Source organism: Prunus avium, chromosome 1 (assembly GCF_965620075.1).
Source record: "Prunus avium chromosome 1, drPruAviu1.hap1.1, whole genome shotgun sequence".
NCBI classification, from domain to species: domain Eukaryota; kingdom Viridiplantae; phylum Streptophyta; class Magnoliopsida; order Rosales; family Rosaceae; genus Prunus; species Prunus avium.
The window spans coordinates 62,298,988-62,316,440 of NC_142284.1; the positions used below are offsets into that span (position 1 = coordinate 62,298,988).

General features: G+C 38.1%; 3 protein-coding genes across 4 annotated transcripts; 2 read left to right on the plus strand and 1 right to left on the minus strand.

The window, feature by feature from the left end:
- The first annotated feature begins 790 nt into the window (after nucleotides 1-790).
- GH9A1 (glycosyl hydrolase 9A1) lies at nucleotides 791-4,207 on the plus strand. Its single transcript, XM_021968786.2, has 6 exons — nucleotides 791-1,487; nucleotides 1,766-2,073; nucleotides 2,165-2,629; nucleotides 2,866-3,001; nucleotides 3,115-3,287; nucleotides 3,428-4,207. Exons 1-6 carry the CDS (start codon nucleotides 1,103-1,105, stop codon nucleotides 3,827-3,829), a joined length of 1,869 nt encoding a protein of 622 aa, XP_021824478.1. The 5' UTR covers nucleotides 791-1,102; the 3' UTR covers nucleotides 3,830-4,207.
- A 562-nt stretch (nucleotides 4,208-4,769) lies between these two features.
- Nucleotides 4,770-9,738, plus strand: MLO13 (Seven transmembrane MLO family protein). Of its 2 annotated transcripts, XM_021968787.2 has the most exons (14): nucleotides 4,774-5,119; nucleotides 5,954-6,011; nucleotides 6,238-6,455; nucleotides 6,929-7,045; nucleotides 7,201-7,241; nucleotides 7,329-7,431; nucleotides 7,882-7,956; nucleotides 8,102-8,190; nucleotides 8,345-8,394; nucleotides 8,505-8,545; nucleotides 8,658-8,873; nucleotides 8,961-9,028; nucleotides 9,137-9,197; nucleotides 9,317-9,738. In XM_021968787.2, the coding sequence occupies exons 1-14, from the start codon at nucleotides 5,000-5,002 to the stop codon at nucleotides 9,575-9,577; spliced, it is 1,518 nt and encodes a 505-aa protein (XP_021824479.1). In that variant the 5' UTR covers nucleotides 4,774-4,999; the 3' UTR covers nucleotides 9,578-9,738. The 2 variants fall into 2 exon arrangements, with proteins under 2 accessions (XP_021824480.1, XP_021824479.1); XM_021968788.2 differs by lacking the exon at nucleotides 6,929-7,045 and having other exon boundaries at nucleotides 4,770-5,119.
- A 627-nt stretch (nucleotides 9,739-10,365) lies between these two features.
- LOC110765751 (SNARE associated Golgi protein family) lies at nucleotides 10,366-14,657 on the minus strand. Its single transcript, XM_021968966.2, is given in 7 exon segments — nucleotides 10,366-10,755; nucleotides 10,757-10,973; nucleotides 11,257-11,474; nucleotides 11,603-11,839; nucleotides 12,000-12,293; nucleotides 14,047-14,163; nucleotides 14,439-14,657. Coding segments are annotated over 5 exon segments (966 nt in total). The 5' UTR covers nucleotides 12,252-12,293; nucleotides 14,047-14,163; nucleotides 14,439-14,657; the 3' UTR covers nucleotides 10,366-10,713.
- Between the last annotated feature and the right edge of the window lie 2,796 nt (nucleotides 14,658-17,453).

Below are 17,453 nucleotides of genomic sequence, written 5' to 3' on the forward strand. Positions count from 1 at the left end.
ATCACCTAGATTAAAGGACGCATTTTGTTTGAAGTAACCCATTCCTCAGCAGACCACTCATTCCTAGGTTTAGGAACTACTTCCTATTTCACAGTTTTGGTTAGATGAGTCCAACCATTCGATTTCAAAAATTATCATTTAATTTTTCTATTATTTATATACATCGTTGAGTCAGACTGCATGAGTGAAATTGGCATGGCCGGCTTTTTGCATCCCGAGAGCATCCTTAGGTGCATATAATGGGCCTTTTGGGCTCTTGGTCATTTCTTTAAGTAACGAGGGCTAGTTATTGGACTCTTTTTGGCAAACCATGTTTATATTTGATATTAACAACTATTTAAAAATTATCTTTACCCTCTGAACTATTTGAAAGAGGATTTACCATTGCGTCTTAGTTCAACGGGATATATATATATATATATATATATATTTTATGAGAAGAGGAAGATGTCTTAACCAATGTGGAGGCGTGGAAAAGAGAATTTCATCTAACGTTGGTTGGATTGGGTGGAAGGTCGTCTGTGTACATTTTCATCCTAGTAATGCGAAGTGTAAAGCAAGCAAAGCAAAACAAAGCACTTTGGGTCTCTTTTCTAAGCAAGCAATTTACCTATCCAGTCGGTGAATGCGCGTGGGATAGAAAAATTAGGCAGGGTGTCGTTGTCTCGTAGCGGAGTGGTCAGTGTCATGAACCAAATGAATAGTATTTAATTATTCAATAAAAAATAAAAGAAAATTACGGAAAGAGAAACAAATCGCAAGCCACCAGATGAATTCAATACAACTGTGATCTGTCTGTGATTGAGAAAATAAAACACGCACCGTCACCCATCGAATTATTGAGTGAATATAATAGAACAGAAAAAGTCCAAACTGAGTCCACATTTTCCTTTTCTTTTATAGGAATAGGAGGAGGCTCATGAGATTACAAACAAGCTAACAGCAGCAAAGCAACTACTTGTTTTGTGAATTGAGAGTTGCTTTTTGTCCCAGACTCAGATCTGGTTCTGGTTCTGGTTCTTGCTTTGGGTGTCGGCGGTGTTTTGACTTGTGAGACAAGTGACAACTCCTCTGTCGGTGTCGGCAGTGTTGAGCTGCGGCTATGAGCATGTACGGCAGGGACCCTTGGGGTGGCCCGCTGGAGATAAACACGGCGGACTCGGCCACGGACGACGACCGGAGCCGGAACCTGCAGGATCTGGACAGGGCGGCGCTGTCGTCGCGGCCGTTGGATGAAACGCAGCAGAGCTGGCTGCTGGGACCCTCCGGGGAGCAGAAGAAGAAGAAGTATGTGGATCTGGGATGCATCATTGTCAGCCGTAAGATCTTTGTGTGGACGGTCGGGACGCTCCTGGTCTCCGCCTTTCTGGCGGGCTTCATCACCCTCATCGTCAAGACAGTGCCGCGTCACCACCGCGCCCGCCCTCCCCCCGACAACTACACACTGGCGCTCCACAAGTCTCTAATGTTCTTCAACGCCCAGCGATGTACGTTTTCTTTATGCCTTTATTCTTTTTATTTATCTTTCTTGTTTCTAAATTCTACATTTGGGTTTGTTGTTTCTAAAATTCTAAATCTGGGTTTGTTGTTTCTAAATTCTAAATTTGGGTGTTAAAGTAAGTGTCAGATTTATATATATATATAATCTGGATAATTGATTTGATTTGATTAATTGCATTCTTCTTGATATCTCGATCATCATGTTTTCGTTTTTCATTAACTAATAATAATAATAATAATACTCTGATATGATATGATATCACAGCGGGAAAACTCCCAAAACATAACAATGTGTCGTGGAGGGGTAACTCATGTCTTAAGGATGGCAATGATGCATCCACCACTTTTAAAGATCTTGCGGGTGGTTTTTATGACGCCGGAGATGCCATCAAGTTCAACTTCCCTAAATCCTTTGCCATGACCATGCTCAGCTGGAGTGTAATCGAGTACAGTGCTAAATATGAAGCTGCTGGGGAACTCAACCATGTGAAGGAAATCATTAAATGGGGTTCTGATTACTTTCTCAAGACGTTCAACCATTCTGCTGATTCCATTGACAAGCTTGTTGCTCAGGTTTCTAATGCATCCACTAGTCTCGACTCGACTCCACTGCCATTTTGTGTTTTCCTTCTAATTGTCCATTGCTAATCTACTACTTTTACAGGTTGGGGTTGGAAATACTGCTGGAGGAAGTACTACTCCTAATGATCATTATTGCTGGATGCGCCCTGAGGACATTGATTACCCCCGTCCTGTGACTGAATGCCACAGTTGCTCCGATCTAGCCGCCGAAATGGCTGCTGCTCTCGCTGCTGCATCCATAGTTTTTAAAGACAACAAGGCCTACTCACAGAAACTTGTCCATGGTGCGAAAACACTCTTCAAGTTTTCTAGGGATCAGCGAGGCAGATATAGTGCTGGTGGTGGTTCAGATGCTGCACTCTTCTATAATTCCACCAGTTATTGGGATGAATTCGTATGGGGTGGAGCTTGGATGTATTATGCTACTGGAAATTCTTCTTATCTTCAGCTTGCAACAACTCCTGGTCTTGCCAAACATGCTGGTGCCTTTTGGGGCGGCCCTGATTATGGAGTTTTTAGCTGGGACAACAAGCTTGCCGGAGCTCAGGTATGCTAATAGGAGTTTTTGGTGTTCATGATTTGATATGAGACCTGAAAGATTATAAGTAATATGTATTACTATCTTTAATTAGTTCTATGTTCATTAATCGGGTGTAATCCTTAGTAACTTCCAAGTGTCAGCCACCCTTCTATATCAAATGTCAGATCACAGTTGGGTTATGAACTGCACAATTTTAGTTCATATTTTTCATTGCCAACACAATCTTAAATTCTTTTGACTAGGTGCTTCTGAGCCGTTTGAGGTTATTCTTGAGTCCTGGGTATCCGTATGAAGAAATTTTGAGGACATTTCACAACCAGACTAGCATAGTAATGTGCTCGTACCTGCCAATTTTCACAACCTTTAACAGAACCAAAGGTACGATGTTTCCTACTCCATAATGTTTGGGTTCTGTGCTTAATTGACCTCACGAGGTTCCACAAGTGGATTTATGCATGTATGGGATCTAACATCTTAGTGACTTGCCACAGGAGGCTTGATCCAGTTGAATCATGGAAGGCCACAGCCTCTTCAATATGTAGTTAATGCAGCCTTCTTAGCTACATTGTATAGCGATTATCTTGAAGCTGCCGATACACCTGGGTGGTATTGTGGACCCAACTTCTACTCTACTGATGTCTTGCGTGAATTTGCTAAAACTCAGGTATGTATACATTTTTTTTTAATTTGCTTTATTTCCTTTAAGAAGAAAATAATATTAGGGCTGCTTACACCTCAGACATATAGATAAACTCATGTCGAGACATGATGGCCAATAACTTGTTTTTCCCACTGCTTTGGCAGATTGATTACATCCTTGGCAAGAATCCCCAAAAAATGAGTTATGTCGTGGGCTTTGGTAATCATTACCCCAAACATGTCCACCACAGAGGAGCATCCATTCCTAAGAACAAGATCAAATACAATTGTAAAGGGGGATGGAAATGGAGGGACACTTCAAAGGCAAACCCAAATACGATTGATGGTGCCATGGTTGCCGGGCCCGACAAACATGATGGTTTCCGTGATGTTCGTTCTAATTACAACTACACAGAGCCGACCCTTGCTGGAAATGCAGGTTTAGTAGCAGCGCTTGTTGCTTTGTCGGGAGAAAAAAATATTGGGATTGACAAGAATACCATTTTCTCTGCGGTTCCTCCAATGTTTCCAACTCCACCACCACCTCCGGCACCTTGGAAACCATGAGATGCTGAAGTGGTCCTGGTTGTTTTAAGTATGTTGTGTGACTTACGGCTAGATGATTTTGCTGCAGTGTTAGACTTTGGAGCTTATATCTACTTGACATAAACAGTAACTCAGTCACATGAAGATCAAGAGATGGGCGCAAGGAAGTAAGGATGAAAGCAATAGACAGACGTTGAGCGGTTATTGGGCTGGGGCCAATTCGTGGACTCAGAATAGCACAAGGAATTGATAAATGTCTATTTGATTGGATTTTGTGATATATACAGTATATATGTATGGAATGAATCATGTATTCTTTGAAACATTGAAAGTGAACAGTTTGAATGTGTTGACAATAAATTTAAATTTAGAAGTCATAGTTTTCCTTGCTGCGTCAAAGGTGTCTTCTATTTTTCCCTTCTATCTCTCTTTAATGAGCTGCAATTGGTTCTTCTCACATGTCTACCTGTAATTCGGTATTTGCATGCATGAGCTCTGCTACTTAGGACAAAGAAGCCTCTTAACAAGACCGGGAAAAGAACGAACCATTAGAGAAGCCAGGCTGGAAGCCTCTTAAAAAGACCGGCAACGGCACTTGCTCTTCACACTTTCACCGTTGAGGGAGGTAATTCAGAAGCCACAGCTGTTATGAGTTGCCCTCCAACTCTAGGGCAGCAAGTGACATTTTTGGTATTATGGCGAGTAGTGTGCATGAATCAGGTTCTTTAATTCTTTTTCTTTTTCTTTTCTGGTACCTACAGCTACAGAGTTTCGGTTAACAGAACTCCAAGTTGAATAAAGGCTTTCATGGCTCTTTCTTTCTACATGTTGGCTTCCTAGACTTAGTAGCCTATCACCAACTTATGGAATGAACTAGAACTTTCCACTTTTACTCAGATAAATTCTGTACGTTACTTAAAATGCACGGCCACCTTGAATACTTTGGTTTCCCCCTGCTTCTTTGCTTTATTCTCCTCTTTCTTTTTTTATTTCGAAAACTGCTTTATTCTCTTCTTTTTCCTTTGCTTTGGAATAGGGCATTCTTTGTCCCCCAAAATCAAAATTTCTCTACTTATTCAAAGTCCACAATCAATTAAGGCAACACTAGTTTGCGTGCCAACCTTGAATGCTCATAGCAATCTTTTTGTCTGTAGATTGATCATATTGCTCCTTTTTTGATGTGAAGAGGATATGGCAGAAGAACTCAACAGCTCTTTAGAGTATACATCAACATGGGTTGTTGCAGTTGTTTGCTTTGTCATTGTTCTACTATCTCTTTGTGCGGAGCGTGCTCTTCATAAACTTGGAAAGGTATCCAAATTGTGCCTTTTCTCATATCATGGTTACAATCATTACAAGAGTTGCCTGTCTAATCTTTTAGTTTTTTTTCTCGCCCCCACTGTGGAAAATGCTACCCTTGTTCCATATTTTTTTCTTCCTTAATTCTTCTTCAAAGTCGGGAATTTTGGTGGCACCAAACGCCGCCTCTGTAAAAAGCTTGGATTTTTACAAGTGTTGGGAACTTGGAGCAGGATAAAGCACATAAGTAATGGGTCATGGGTATATGCCATGAAAATCAGATAAAACTTCAGTGTTCCGTATGGTACTGGTGGATGAAGTTTGTCTTTCGTTGTTGGCCATCATTGGTACTCGGAGAAAACCAACTCCAGTAGTCACTTGCACAATAATAAGTAATTAATAAAATATAGTAGTTAAGTAGAAGCTAGTTCTTGATCCGTAATCACCGTACTGCTCTTCATTCAATCTATAGAATTCTTAGCAAGTTGCATATGTGAGTAAGCAGGAATGTGTTGGCAGGTAATAAATTCCAAAGGAGAAAAACTAATCTCGAAATCTCAATTGTGTTAGAAAATTTTAGGTAATAAGTTTTGGGAGCTTATCAAAACATCGAAAAGGTGCACATGCACAGTTTAGCTTTTTTTTTTAATCCAAAATTCTTGAAAAATGAGACTTTTTTCTGCTTTCAAATATCATTGATGGGCAACCAGTCACATAGCATTCTTAGCTTTCTTTATAATAAAAAATTGAACTCATAGAACATTCTGTAAGGTGTTGTTTGGGCACAGTACTAGACTTTCAAGGAAGTTTCTGTTTGGTTTCATGTTTTGTTGTGTTGGAATTCAGTACTTGAAGCGTGAGAAACAAGACGCGCTATTTGAAGCACTACAGAAACTAAAAGAAGGTAAACTATCTTTCTCTATGCTGTTTCTCTTTTAAGGCGTCATGTATCTTCTTCATTGTATGTCATTGCCATCTACATAATCCATCAAGAACATGTTAGTCATAAGATATAAGCTGCATTGCCATCTCATCTCATTTCATCCTGTATCTTGCCTAATTAAATCAGTACAGCCTAATTTGTTGTTGTTTATTAAGCCTAATCATTGTGTTTCCTATGTCTGAAACAGAATTGATGCTTTTAGGGTTCATTTCCCTTCTACTAACTGTATTTCAAGGTTCCATAAGCCACATGTGCATCCCCTCTTATCTCGCATCTCACATGCTTCCATGCAAGCGGGAAACTTCTGAGGGAAACAACCATGAACATTACTTTCTTAATCCATCTCTAAACAATCGGCGGCGGCTTTTGTCTGCAGAAACAAATTCAGATCATTGTCTGAAGAAGGTACTGTATTGTTAGTACCTTATACATTTTCCCCTGACTTACAATGTAAAATGGATGTGGTGCTTGTGTGTACATTACAAATGATGGAACATGTGAACCATGCCTTCTGTCATCGTCCGTCTGATCCCTATTTTTGACAAAACAAGTTACAGGAGAATGCATCTCAGACTGCATTCCTTAAACTGCAAAAATATCTGATCTATTGGCTTTGCCACATAAACGGGCCATTAAGGAATTTAGATAAAAACAGGTTACATTTTGTACAGGCATGTATCTGAGTTTTGGTGTTGTCATCATTAGAAGATTCCATTGGCACAGGTACAGGCACATATACATGCAAGGTGCCATTGTTATCGTAGGGTAATTTAATCCTATGGTTCCATTTAAGAAAGCATGAACCTTCCAATGATGACAAGGTGACAATTATCATCACAAACATTAACAATAATGCTTGTCCTTTTCTTTTTACTTAGGGGAAGGTTCCGTTGTTATCGTTGGAAGCACTACATCATCTACACATCTTCATCTTTGTATTGGCAGTTGTTCATGTGATCTTTTGTGTCACAACTATGGTTCTTGGAGGGGCAAGAGTAATGCATCTTTCATAAATTTTACTATTTGGATGATTGTCTAAATATGTTTGATGCAACATGGCGTCTTCTTTTCCAGCTCTTTATGTTATATAAGTTGCAGTGGATATAATTTAAATCTCTACATTGTAACCTATATGGTTTACGATATGTAGATACGCCAATGGAAGCACTGGGAGGATTCTGTCAGGAAAGGGTAATGTCAACTTGAATTTCCCAAGTCTGTTTTAGCTAATCGAAGTGCTTTCATTCATTAAATTGGATAGTTGAATTTACTATTCAGTGCAGATCCAACTAGCCGTAGAAGAGTTCGTGCACATCATCATGAGTTCTTGAAAACACGTGGAGTTGGATATTGGAGAAAAGCGGCTGTGATAGGTTGGGTGGTGAGTTTGCTGTAGTTTGTGTTTGCAAATTGTTATGGAACTGTATATAGTTCTTAACATTCCTTCATGCTTTATATTATTTAGATTCATATTTAAGGTTGATGAATTACTCCAAGAGCCAAACCACGAAATATCTTTTGCTCATTTCCTGAGGACGATTTATTTTCTTCATCTCAATTGTATTATGTTTAATTCATTCCTTCCTTCCTGATTCATTTCTTCATCTCAATTTACTATAAAAAAAAAAAAAACAAAGTCCAAGTGCAAATTGTAATGACAATCCTCGCAATTAGACGATCAGAATTATTATAATATCTTGATGAAAGTAATTGAATATTCTAAGCGTATGATCAATTAAATAAAATATAAAGACTGTACCATGATATGTTCTATCTTGTTTATGCCTGTGCTGATTAGTTTTGGATTGTTTATTACTGTGTGTTCTGGTAGACATCATTCTTCAAACAATTTTACGGCTCTGTCACTAAGTCGGACTACATTGCACTGCGACAAGGGTTCATCAAGGTTAATATCCCCTTATTGTTTCTATGTGGTTCACAAGTTTCTGTACAATTTCTTCGTTTTTCTTTATCAAGGTTAAAGGTTTTCTCCCAAGGGCATGTTGTTAGTTACTGAAAATGCACGGGACTTACTCTCAGTTTCGTTTCAGGAGCACTGCCCTGGGAGTACTGATTTTGATTTTCACACATACATGATGCGGACACTTGAAATTGACTTCAGAAAAATTGTTGGGATAAGGTAAATTAGAAAACATTATGAGTTTTACTTCTTATTGTCAAGCTTTAAGCTAGCTGTGTGTTAAAATTCTTCTTTGGTCGGAACTGTGTATTAAGAATCATTACATTGAATTTTATGATTGTCAACTAATAAATATTCGACTCACCGTATGTAGCTGGTACCTATGGCTGTTTGTTGTGCTGTTTTTGTTGCTGAATGTGGAAGGTAATCTTCTCAATCTCAATTTTGAGCTCTTATATATATGTGTACTCTCTCACTCAAATCATAATAAAGAGAAAAATTAAACTTATGAATTTTCCAATCATAATGTGCAGGATGGCATACGTATTTTTGGTTAGCGTTTTTGCCGCTGATTGTGAGTGCCTTAAGGTCCATTAATTTCAAGTGGAAGTTAATAATCAACTGACTGAATATGGGAGGAAATGAAATCATCTAATAATGTTTGTGTTGGGTGCATGGGCTGACAGCTTCTGCTTCTTGTGGGCGCAAAGCTGGAGCATATAATTACCTGTTTGGCTCAGGAGGTGACAGAAGGGACAACACAGGCTGATCAAGAAGCAGCTGCAAGAGTGAAGCCTTCAGATGAACACTTTTGGTTTAACAACCCTCGCATTGTCCTGATTTTGATCCACTTCATATTGTTTCAGAATTCATTTGAGATTGCTTTCTTCTTCTGGATTTGGGTACGGTAACTAGATATCTTACAATTCTTCGGTAGTTTGCGCATTAATTTCTGCATTGATGTGATGATCAGCTTCACTGCTTTGCAGAGCACGTATGGAATTCATTCATGCATTATGGAGAAGTTAGGTTACATCATACCAAGACTTATTATGGGGTAATTCTATAACCAAAGAATTGGAGAACACAAAAAACTGAATATGAAATGAACTACTGCTTTGCTTTGCTTGCTTATGTTATGCCTTTGTTCCATCATTCTCTGCAGTGTGATTGTTCAAGTGCTTTGCAGTTACAGCACCCTACCGTTGTATGTTATCGTCACCCAGGTTAGACCTCTCTCTCTCTCTCTCTCTCTCTCTCTGTGCTTGTTTTTCCTGGTGTCTTTGTCATTTCACTTGTCCAAATTCTCATTTTTATCTTTGCTCATGGTATGATGATGATGAAGATGGGTACCTCGTTCAAGGAAGGAATGTTTAATACAATGGTACAAAAATATATCGGTATGTGGGCTGGAGATATAAAGAGTAAACGTGAGAAAACAGACAGCGATGGATCTGTCTCACAGAGGACAGAGATGCACAAAATGGTGAATATAGAATTATCTCAAATTGTTGATATTACACAACAAGAAACAGTTGCCACCCAAGAAATGGTCTCTCATGTCCAACCGCCATTATCATCGTCTCATGCTCAACTTTCTTCATGATTATCTTATTTATTCATTTAATTTCATGTAATGTAATGCAAGCATATGCTTAAATTAATTATGTGCCCAGCCCAAATAACATATTTCATTGTCATTCAATTGTCTGCCCTCATTCGTCCGAAATGAACTATGAAACTAAGCTTGCTTTGCTTACATCAAAATATTGCATCCTCCCCCTCACCTTATTACTACTACTATGTGTTCTTAATCTCTCTCTTGCAGTAGTACATTTCACAATTATGAGCATGCAAGTGGCACTCCACCACACAAGAAAAACTTAGTTGCAATGGGGATAATACTATTTTGCTATCCCGGCCAATAACACTATGACACGCGTGATAACACTTCCTTGCCACACAAAATACTGCATCCTCCCCCTCACCTTGTTACTACTACTATGTGTTCTTAATCTCTCTCTTGCAGTAGTACATTTCACAATTATGAGCATGCAAGAAGTGGCACTCCACCACACAAGAAAAACTTAGTTGCAAGGGGATAATACTATTTTGCTATCCTTGCAAATAATGCTATGCCACGTGGAAGTGTTATCATACGTGTCATAGCATTATTGGCCGGGATAGCAAAATAGTGCTATTCCCATTTCATGGAAGTCTTTTTCCTACCACACACTTCACAATTATTTTGCCATATAATATAATATATGTCAGCTCCCAGTTGTCTCCCAGGCGTCGGATGATTTTAAAAGAAATCCAATGGTGAATTTGCCGTGTGCATCAATAATGACATCCCTGATCCAATTGATTTTAGGTGAAGCAACACACACCAGAAGTCATAAAGATGCTTTCACATTACGATATTTACAGGAAATCAATCGAAATATCCAAATCTCTAGTTCCGCAGCTAGTCTAGAAGGCTCGCGGCAGATTAGAAAAATAAAAAATAAAAAACTAGCTGAGAATATGTAACATCCACGTGACTACAAAGTATGCGCACTGTAGTTCAAAATTTTCTACATTTTATACACAATAGTATCAATCTTTTTTTTTTTTTCCTTTGTTTGCCTATTTGACATAGTTACAAAACCTACCCCTCCCCTTCTTCCCCTAAAAGGGGAAGACATAAAACATCGCTAACAAATCCAATTATCTGCCATCAAATTCCCCTGGGTGACCGGCCTACCATGTTCCTATATGCTTAGGTTTTTCAACGGGAAGCTTTCTCCATCTCTAAACTGCCATGCCCCGAGGCAGATGCTTCCACTCCACTAGTTTCTTCTTCTCTTTTAAGCTCGTTTAAAGCATTTTTCGCATAAACAGTAAAAGCAACTGTGGTTATAATTGCAACAATTAAGGATATAATGTTGTATATGATCTCAACTGTAGTCAAGTGATAGTTCCCATACTTAACATCTGCAAATGTCCTTATTAAGCGACCACTGCACAAGAAAATAGCAGAAATGGTTGAAAAAATAGTTTATATTTTATTTCTAAAGATCAACATTTGACTGGCAATAGCCAAGCATGGTTAGCTGAAATATCTTATGGGCATGCCTTGTGTGCAAATGTATGGATATCAGAACGAACTCTACTTTGATGAGATTTACCACTAACACTTAACAGAAATCGGAAAACATAAAGCATTACGTTTTTCTTCAGTAATAAATTCCCTTGGAATTTGATAATTCAAAAGTTATCATAGACAGAGGATAGAGAACCGACCTGTAGATGTAAATGAAAGCTTCTGGCACCATTCCAGCAACTGATCCGCATAGGTAGGGCCAAAATGTCATACTGGTAACCACGATTGCATAGTTGAAGATTGTGTATGGAAAGGGTGAAACCCTAAAGAGAGCAACCACTCGAAATTGATGGAACCAACTACCTTCCCCAGCAAGTCTAATCATTGCAGCATTCCGGGGCCATCTCTTTAACCATTGCTGCCCACATAACCAAAGACATATCACAGACATAGAAATGTAGTATTATTTTAAAACATAAAACAAAAATGAAAAAGAAAAACTCACTTCAACAAGTCATCATCAGTTAGAAAAAATGAAAACCTTACATGGATGCGGTCACGGAAAAACAGACCAATCAAATAAGGCAGGACCATCCCAATAGTTGTTCCAACCATGATTATAACAAACCCGAAGCCATAACCAAAAATCATTCCAGCCAACCACATGGAAGGGCCAGAAGGTATTAAGACCACAGGGAACAAAGCGAGAGAAGCAACAAGAACAAGGGCAAGAACAGGACGGCCAAAGGCAGTGGCTTCCCAATGCAATATTGGCAAGAGAACCTGCCATATATTAAAAAGCTTCAGGTATTAAGAAAAAATATAAGATTTTGAATCCGCTGAACAACCAATCAACATATATAATTACAAACAGGACAATAGTAAGTTGACTATAACATGTTATATAAGAAGATCCAAGGAAAGAAGAGTTAATAGGAAGTACCTTTTCAAAAAGAAATGGCATCCCCCATTTTAAGAAAATGAGAAGAAATATAATGATAACAAGGCACCCAGCTAAGGCTCTAATCCACCACAAAAAAGATTTAACTCTTGTTTCTGATTGTGGCTGCAAGATATCAGCTTCTGCCGTCCTTGTTTCGTTGGATATAACCAGCCGAACATATTCACTGTCTTCTCTCACACGATACACTGAGGTTGAATGCTTCCCCAACTCTTCAGAAGTGTTTGTCATCATTAATGAGAACCCAGAGGCAGTAGAAAGCGCTATTAAATTCAACTGACAATTATTAAAAGTGTCAAGTAAGATAAGATACACATATGAAACCCTTTCCATATGAGAAAAGTTATATGAAAATGATCAGAAATTTATAAGGGGAGAAAAGGTGAAATATTCAGCATCGAAATTTAAATGAGAATCCTGAACCATTCATGCCAAAGGCAAGTACTACCTATATCACACACTAAATCATATGATATTCTATGAGAATTCCACTTGTGACAGATGTAAGAAGGAAATCGGTACTTACTATATCTAGATTTTATCTATTACAATTATAGTTTAGGAGTTTGATGATTAGTGGTTTAATTATCTTGTCATTGCAGTATTTATTCCCTTGCGGCCTTTTGTCATGTTGATTGCTTAAATGATAGGCCGTTCTATAATGGAGATTTAGAGTTCTTGGTGTATGATAAGAACAAAGACTTGAGTTTGAACTGCTTTGCCTCTCTCCTCCTCTATCTATTTAGTTTTTCTTCCCTAGCCCCCTCTTTTTCCTATTTTATTGGAGTTACAAGAGTGACAGTAATCACTCAACATTAGCTGAAATTTCCTAACTCACAGTACCAAGAATTACTTGAGACCTGATGAAATTACCTTATTCTGCCTGATACAAACATGATCCAACCTTGTTATGCTCAAATCAAACACAACATGACCCAGTTTAATCTCATACCAGCTTTTACAAACAAGAAGGAAAAATATAGTTTTGTTGCAGCCATCTTCAGAATTGAGTTTTTAGCAACTACAGAACAACTTTGGGCTTTTGTTCACCCTTCTTAAAGCCATCAATGCCTAGTTTACCTAGTCTGGAGGATGCAGATCCCATGCAAGAAAGACAGTTGCTTTTATTCCCAGATCTTGATTAGCATCAAACCACTCCTGTCATGGAGGATCTAATGTTGACAATTATATTCTTGTCATTGAGACTCTCACCCATTGATTTCATAATTCCTCATCAATTTAACCGTGCAGCTCAAACTAAAGAATTGTTGATCTTGTAGCTTCCAAAACCAAAACAAAAACCATTAATGTTACAAAACCTGAACACAAGTTTCATACAATCTGGGAAGAATAATGGCGTAGGTGCAACCATGAAAGTGAAGAAATTAAGTACATCATGTTTGTATCGTTAGAATTAGAATTTAGGATTTGCTTAAAATTTAGATTCTTTGAAGAATTTAATTATTATGTTTTTGCAGTATATATTAGTTTTTAGGTACTTGATTACTTTGAGATTGCGTACAATACAAATAGATCTTATTATAATGGATTTTAGAGTTTTTGGCATTTTGACTAAAAATGCAGAGCACTTCTCTTTCTTTTTCTTTGTCTATCCTAACTTCTTATTCTTATATCTATTTCTCTCTCTTCTTCTCCAGATTCGTAGACGAAATGCTCAGATAATTTGCAACAACATCATCAAATACATAATCAAGCACAACTGGGTAAAACAGAATAAGGAATGTTACTACTTTGGTGACTGTCCAATGACACCTTTGACAGCCTAAAAAAAAATCAAAAAGCTTGCACCTTTGACCATAAAGTGTCAACTTTAAACCCCTCACTTGCTTCTCTTGAAAACATTTTGTCTCTCCCCTCAACTTACCAGTCAAAGAAAATAGTTTCTGTTCTGATTTTGATTAGCATTTTCAAAATCAGTAAACACAGAATAGTTGCAGCAAAAGGGGCAAAAGTAAAGGGGATGATGTTAATCATTTTCATGAAGTGAGGAAGAGAATAAGCCACTTACAGGAAACTGCCAGAGGCGCTACTCTTCTACCTTATATCACTATGTGCTAAGTGCTAAGTTGAACAGCACAGCAAACAGCAGCTTCATCGCATTTGGATATATAATTGATATAGTACGCTGTGAATACATGTTTGAAAAATTAGAGTTTGCATTTGCTGAAGTAAGAATCCCTGAAGTATATATTTTCATTACCTGACCTCAAGAAAGTGGAATTTAAGAGCAAGTAGCAGAAATCAACGACTGCCCAAGATCATAGATAGATAGATAGATAGATAGATAGAAAACATTGATGCTTGTCCTGAAGACAACTAGGGTTTCGTATCACAGCATGGGAAGCACGAATTACTGAAATTAACAAGCGGAAAAGAAAAGAAAATAATCAATCTACGCACTTTACCTACGGCTGTTTCTAGTGGAGCCGAGCTGAGGAGTTTGATTGAGTTGGAGCACCGCAGCCGGTAAAGCTGGCTGCTAGCAGTCGGCGGGATTGCTGGTTGTTGCTTTGTTCCGAAATTGTCCTTTTCAACCAACCCACGCCAGGAGAAAGTGTAATGTCTCAGAAACCGAATGGAAAAGAGGAAAATATATCTCCGTCTTCTGTAATATCTCTTGGTTTTCTTTCAATTTACTTCTTTATAAAACTTATGCGTACGTGGACCGTGGACCGGGCAATGGCATAGTCCGCCAACCCAACATGACTTTTTGTTAATTGGTCAACACTATACCTCAATTTTTTTTTCCTTTCCAAGAATCACTCTATCTCAAATAAATTAAAAAGAGTGTTGCTAAACGAATCCTAAAATTAAGTGAGTACATCATAATATTTTAATTAAAAAGTTAAATACTTTTTTGGTCATTGGGTTTTACATGAAAATTCAATTTGGTCACTGAGTACAAAATTTAGCCAAATTAATCACAGTGTTTTCCAAAATTTACAATTTATAGACATTTTGTTATCTTTAGTTCAGTGCAGTTTTTTGTTTTGTTTTTTTAGGAAGCACCTTCAGTCTTCTCCCTCTAACTCAACAAGTTAGGGTATATTATGCTATTAGGGTTTAGTGTGACGGTGGAGGAGACAATGTTATGAATGAGGTGTTGCTATGTCCGATGGAGGAGATGACAACAATGATTCACAATTCAATATATCTTTTTTTGTCATTTTATATTAGGATAAATTAGTAATTCAATAAATAGTTTGGAAGTAGGGTGTACTCATTTAATTTTAGAGTTCGTTTAGCAGCACTCATTAAAAAATGCAAAGGAGCTTATAACTCAAGAATCCTTGCATCCGAGGTCCTTTATTGGAATTTCACTCCCACAATATCGCTTGTATAAAAAAAAACTTAAAAGAAAAGAGGTCCCCTCCCAGTAGGGGTAGGCATCAATCCGGTCGAACCAAACCGTAATTACCGATTTGGTTTGGTTTGACCAAGAAAAAGTCAAATGGTTTAAAAACCGAACTGGATCGTATATGATTTGGTTTGGTTTGGTTTTAAACTTTTGTAAACCAGCTTAAACCAAATCGGACCGTTTATGTGTATATTTATTTATTTATATTATATTTTACATGTGTAATTAGGGGTAACAATTTCTAATACGACCCGTTACACAGTTCGAAACCTGCACTGGAAAAAAACACGACCTGAACCCGCACGATTAATAATTGGGTAATTTTCAGGTCAACCCATTATGACCCGTTTATTAAACGAGTGTGTTTCGGGTCAAGGGGTTGACCAGTTACACAACTCGAAACCTGCACGAAAAAAACACGACCTGAACCCACACGATTAATAATTGAGTAATTTTCGGGTCAACCCATTATGACCCGTTTATTAAACGGTGGGTTTCGAGTCAACCCGCCAACCAGCTAAAATACATGTTCAACCCGTGTAATACCTGCCAACCCGCTAAAAAATGTAAGAAAATGGAGACTTCAACACACACACACACACACACACACACAAGGGGTTTTGAACCCCCGCCACTTTCATTACCCTCCAACACCTTATCCACCATGCTACAGACAATTTTGTGATTATATGCTACACCATTTGATATTTATAATGTTTATACAGACAACTTTGTCTTTCCTTCTCTCTTCTCTCTCATTTTTTTTTCTCTCTATTTTCCTTCTTTTTCTCTCTCTATTTTTACAAATACAGAGCTATTTCTTTTCTTTATTTTTTACAGAGCGGCCCCACTAATTAAATTAAAAATGATGACAGTTGTTTCCTCACTCGTAAATTTAGAAGCGGAAATCACGGAGGAGTGGGGAAAAAATCAGAAACGAGTGTCATAATAGACTGCTATAAAAGGAAACAAGGGGAGAAAAAAAATCACAACTCAGAAAAAAAACACCTAGCTCTGCCAATTTTCTTCCTTCCCATTCTCTTCAAACTCAGAAATAAAATGGCCTCTTCATTCTTATTTTCTCTCGATCTAAACCAAGCTCCCCCAACACAGACATGGGGGCAATGGGCTACACCAATGTGGATGCCCTACTTTGCTTCCTCACAAGGACCAGTGACTGTAAACGACTCATTACTCCTTGATAACGATGTTGCCATTGGAGTTGCAAGGAGTTTGGTGACTCTCAAGGATGTGTGCGTGCTGGGGACGAGAGATGATAATCGGGTGGTGAGTGATGCCATGGCACTGAGCATGCAAAGTGCAGCATATGCCGCAAGTGTGGGGCATCGCCTCATTGTGAAATCTCATGAGATGCAGGTGCTAAGAGCTCAATTAGTGGCATAGCGGAGTTTGGTTGAGTATACTTGTCAAATAAGCAAAGCAGTCATAGGGCTCCTCTTTCTTTGCAGGCACTGGTGACTGATGAAGCTACAAATGTACAATCACTTTCATTGACCAGCCAAAGAAGAGTTGCCCTACGATTGCTTTGGCTTAATGAAATTTGCAGCCTGTCTGATCATGCAGTAGAGCCCTGTCATGCAAAACATATACGGCAAGGTATAATATTAGGCTAGGCTAGCTAGGGATAGATGTCCATCACAATCCGCCCGCCTAACAATCAATAAACACAAATTATATTACTTTCTGAATATTTGCCTCAAATGTTAATACTAGGAATCAGGTTGTTTGGGGTTTTGAATATCAGAAAATCTAATAAAGTCAATGGATGAAGTCTTGCAGTCCTATATCTAATCAATAAAGCATTTTCCTTTTTATTTTTTCAATACTCTACACCTATCTTTTTTTTTTTTGTTAAAGTTCAGAACGCCTATCATTTGCATTGCTGCTGTGACAATGATCCTCTTGTACTTAAATGTGGTGAAGACACAAGTTAAAAGCCTTTGGTTTTTATTATTTTGTGTTCGTAGTACAAAATCATACATGAGCATAGTTTTCTACAAATGTTTAATCCAGCTTCCTATGGCTTGGACAATATT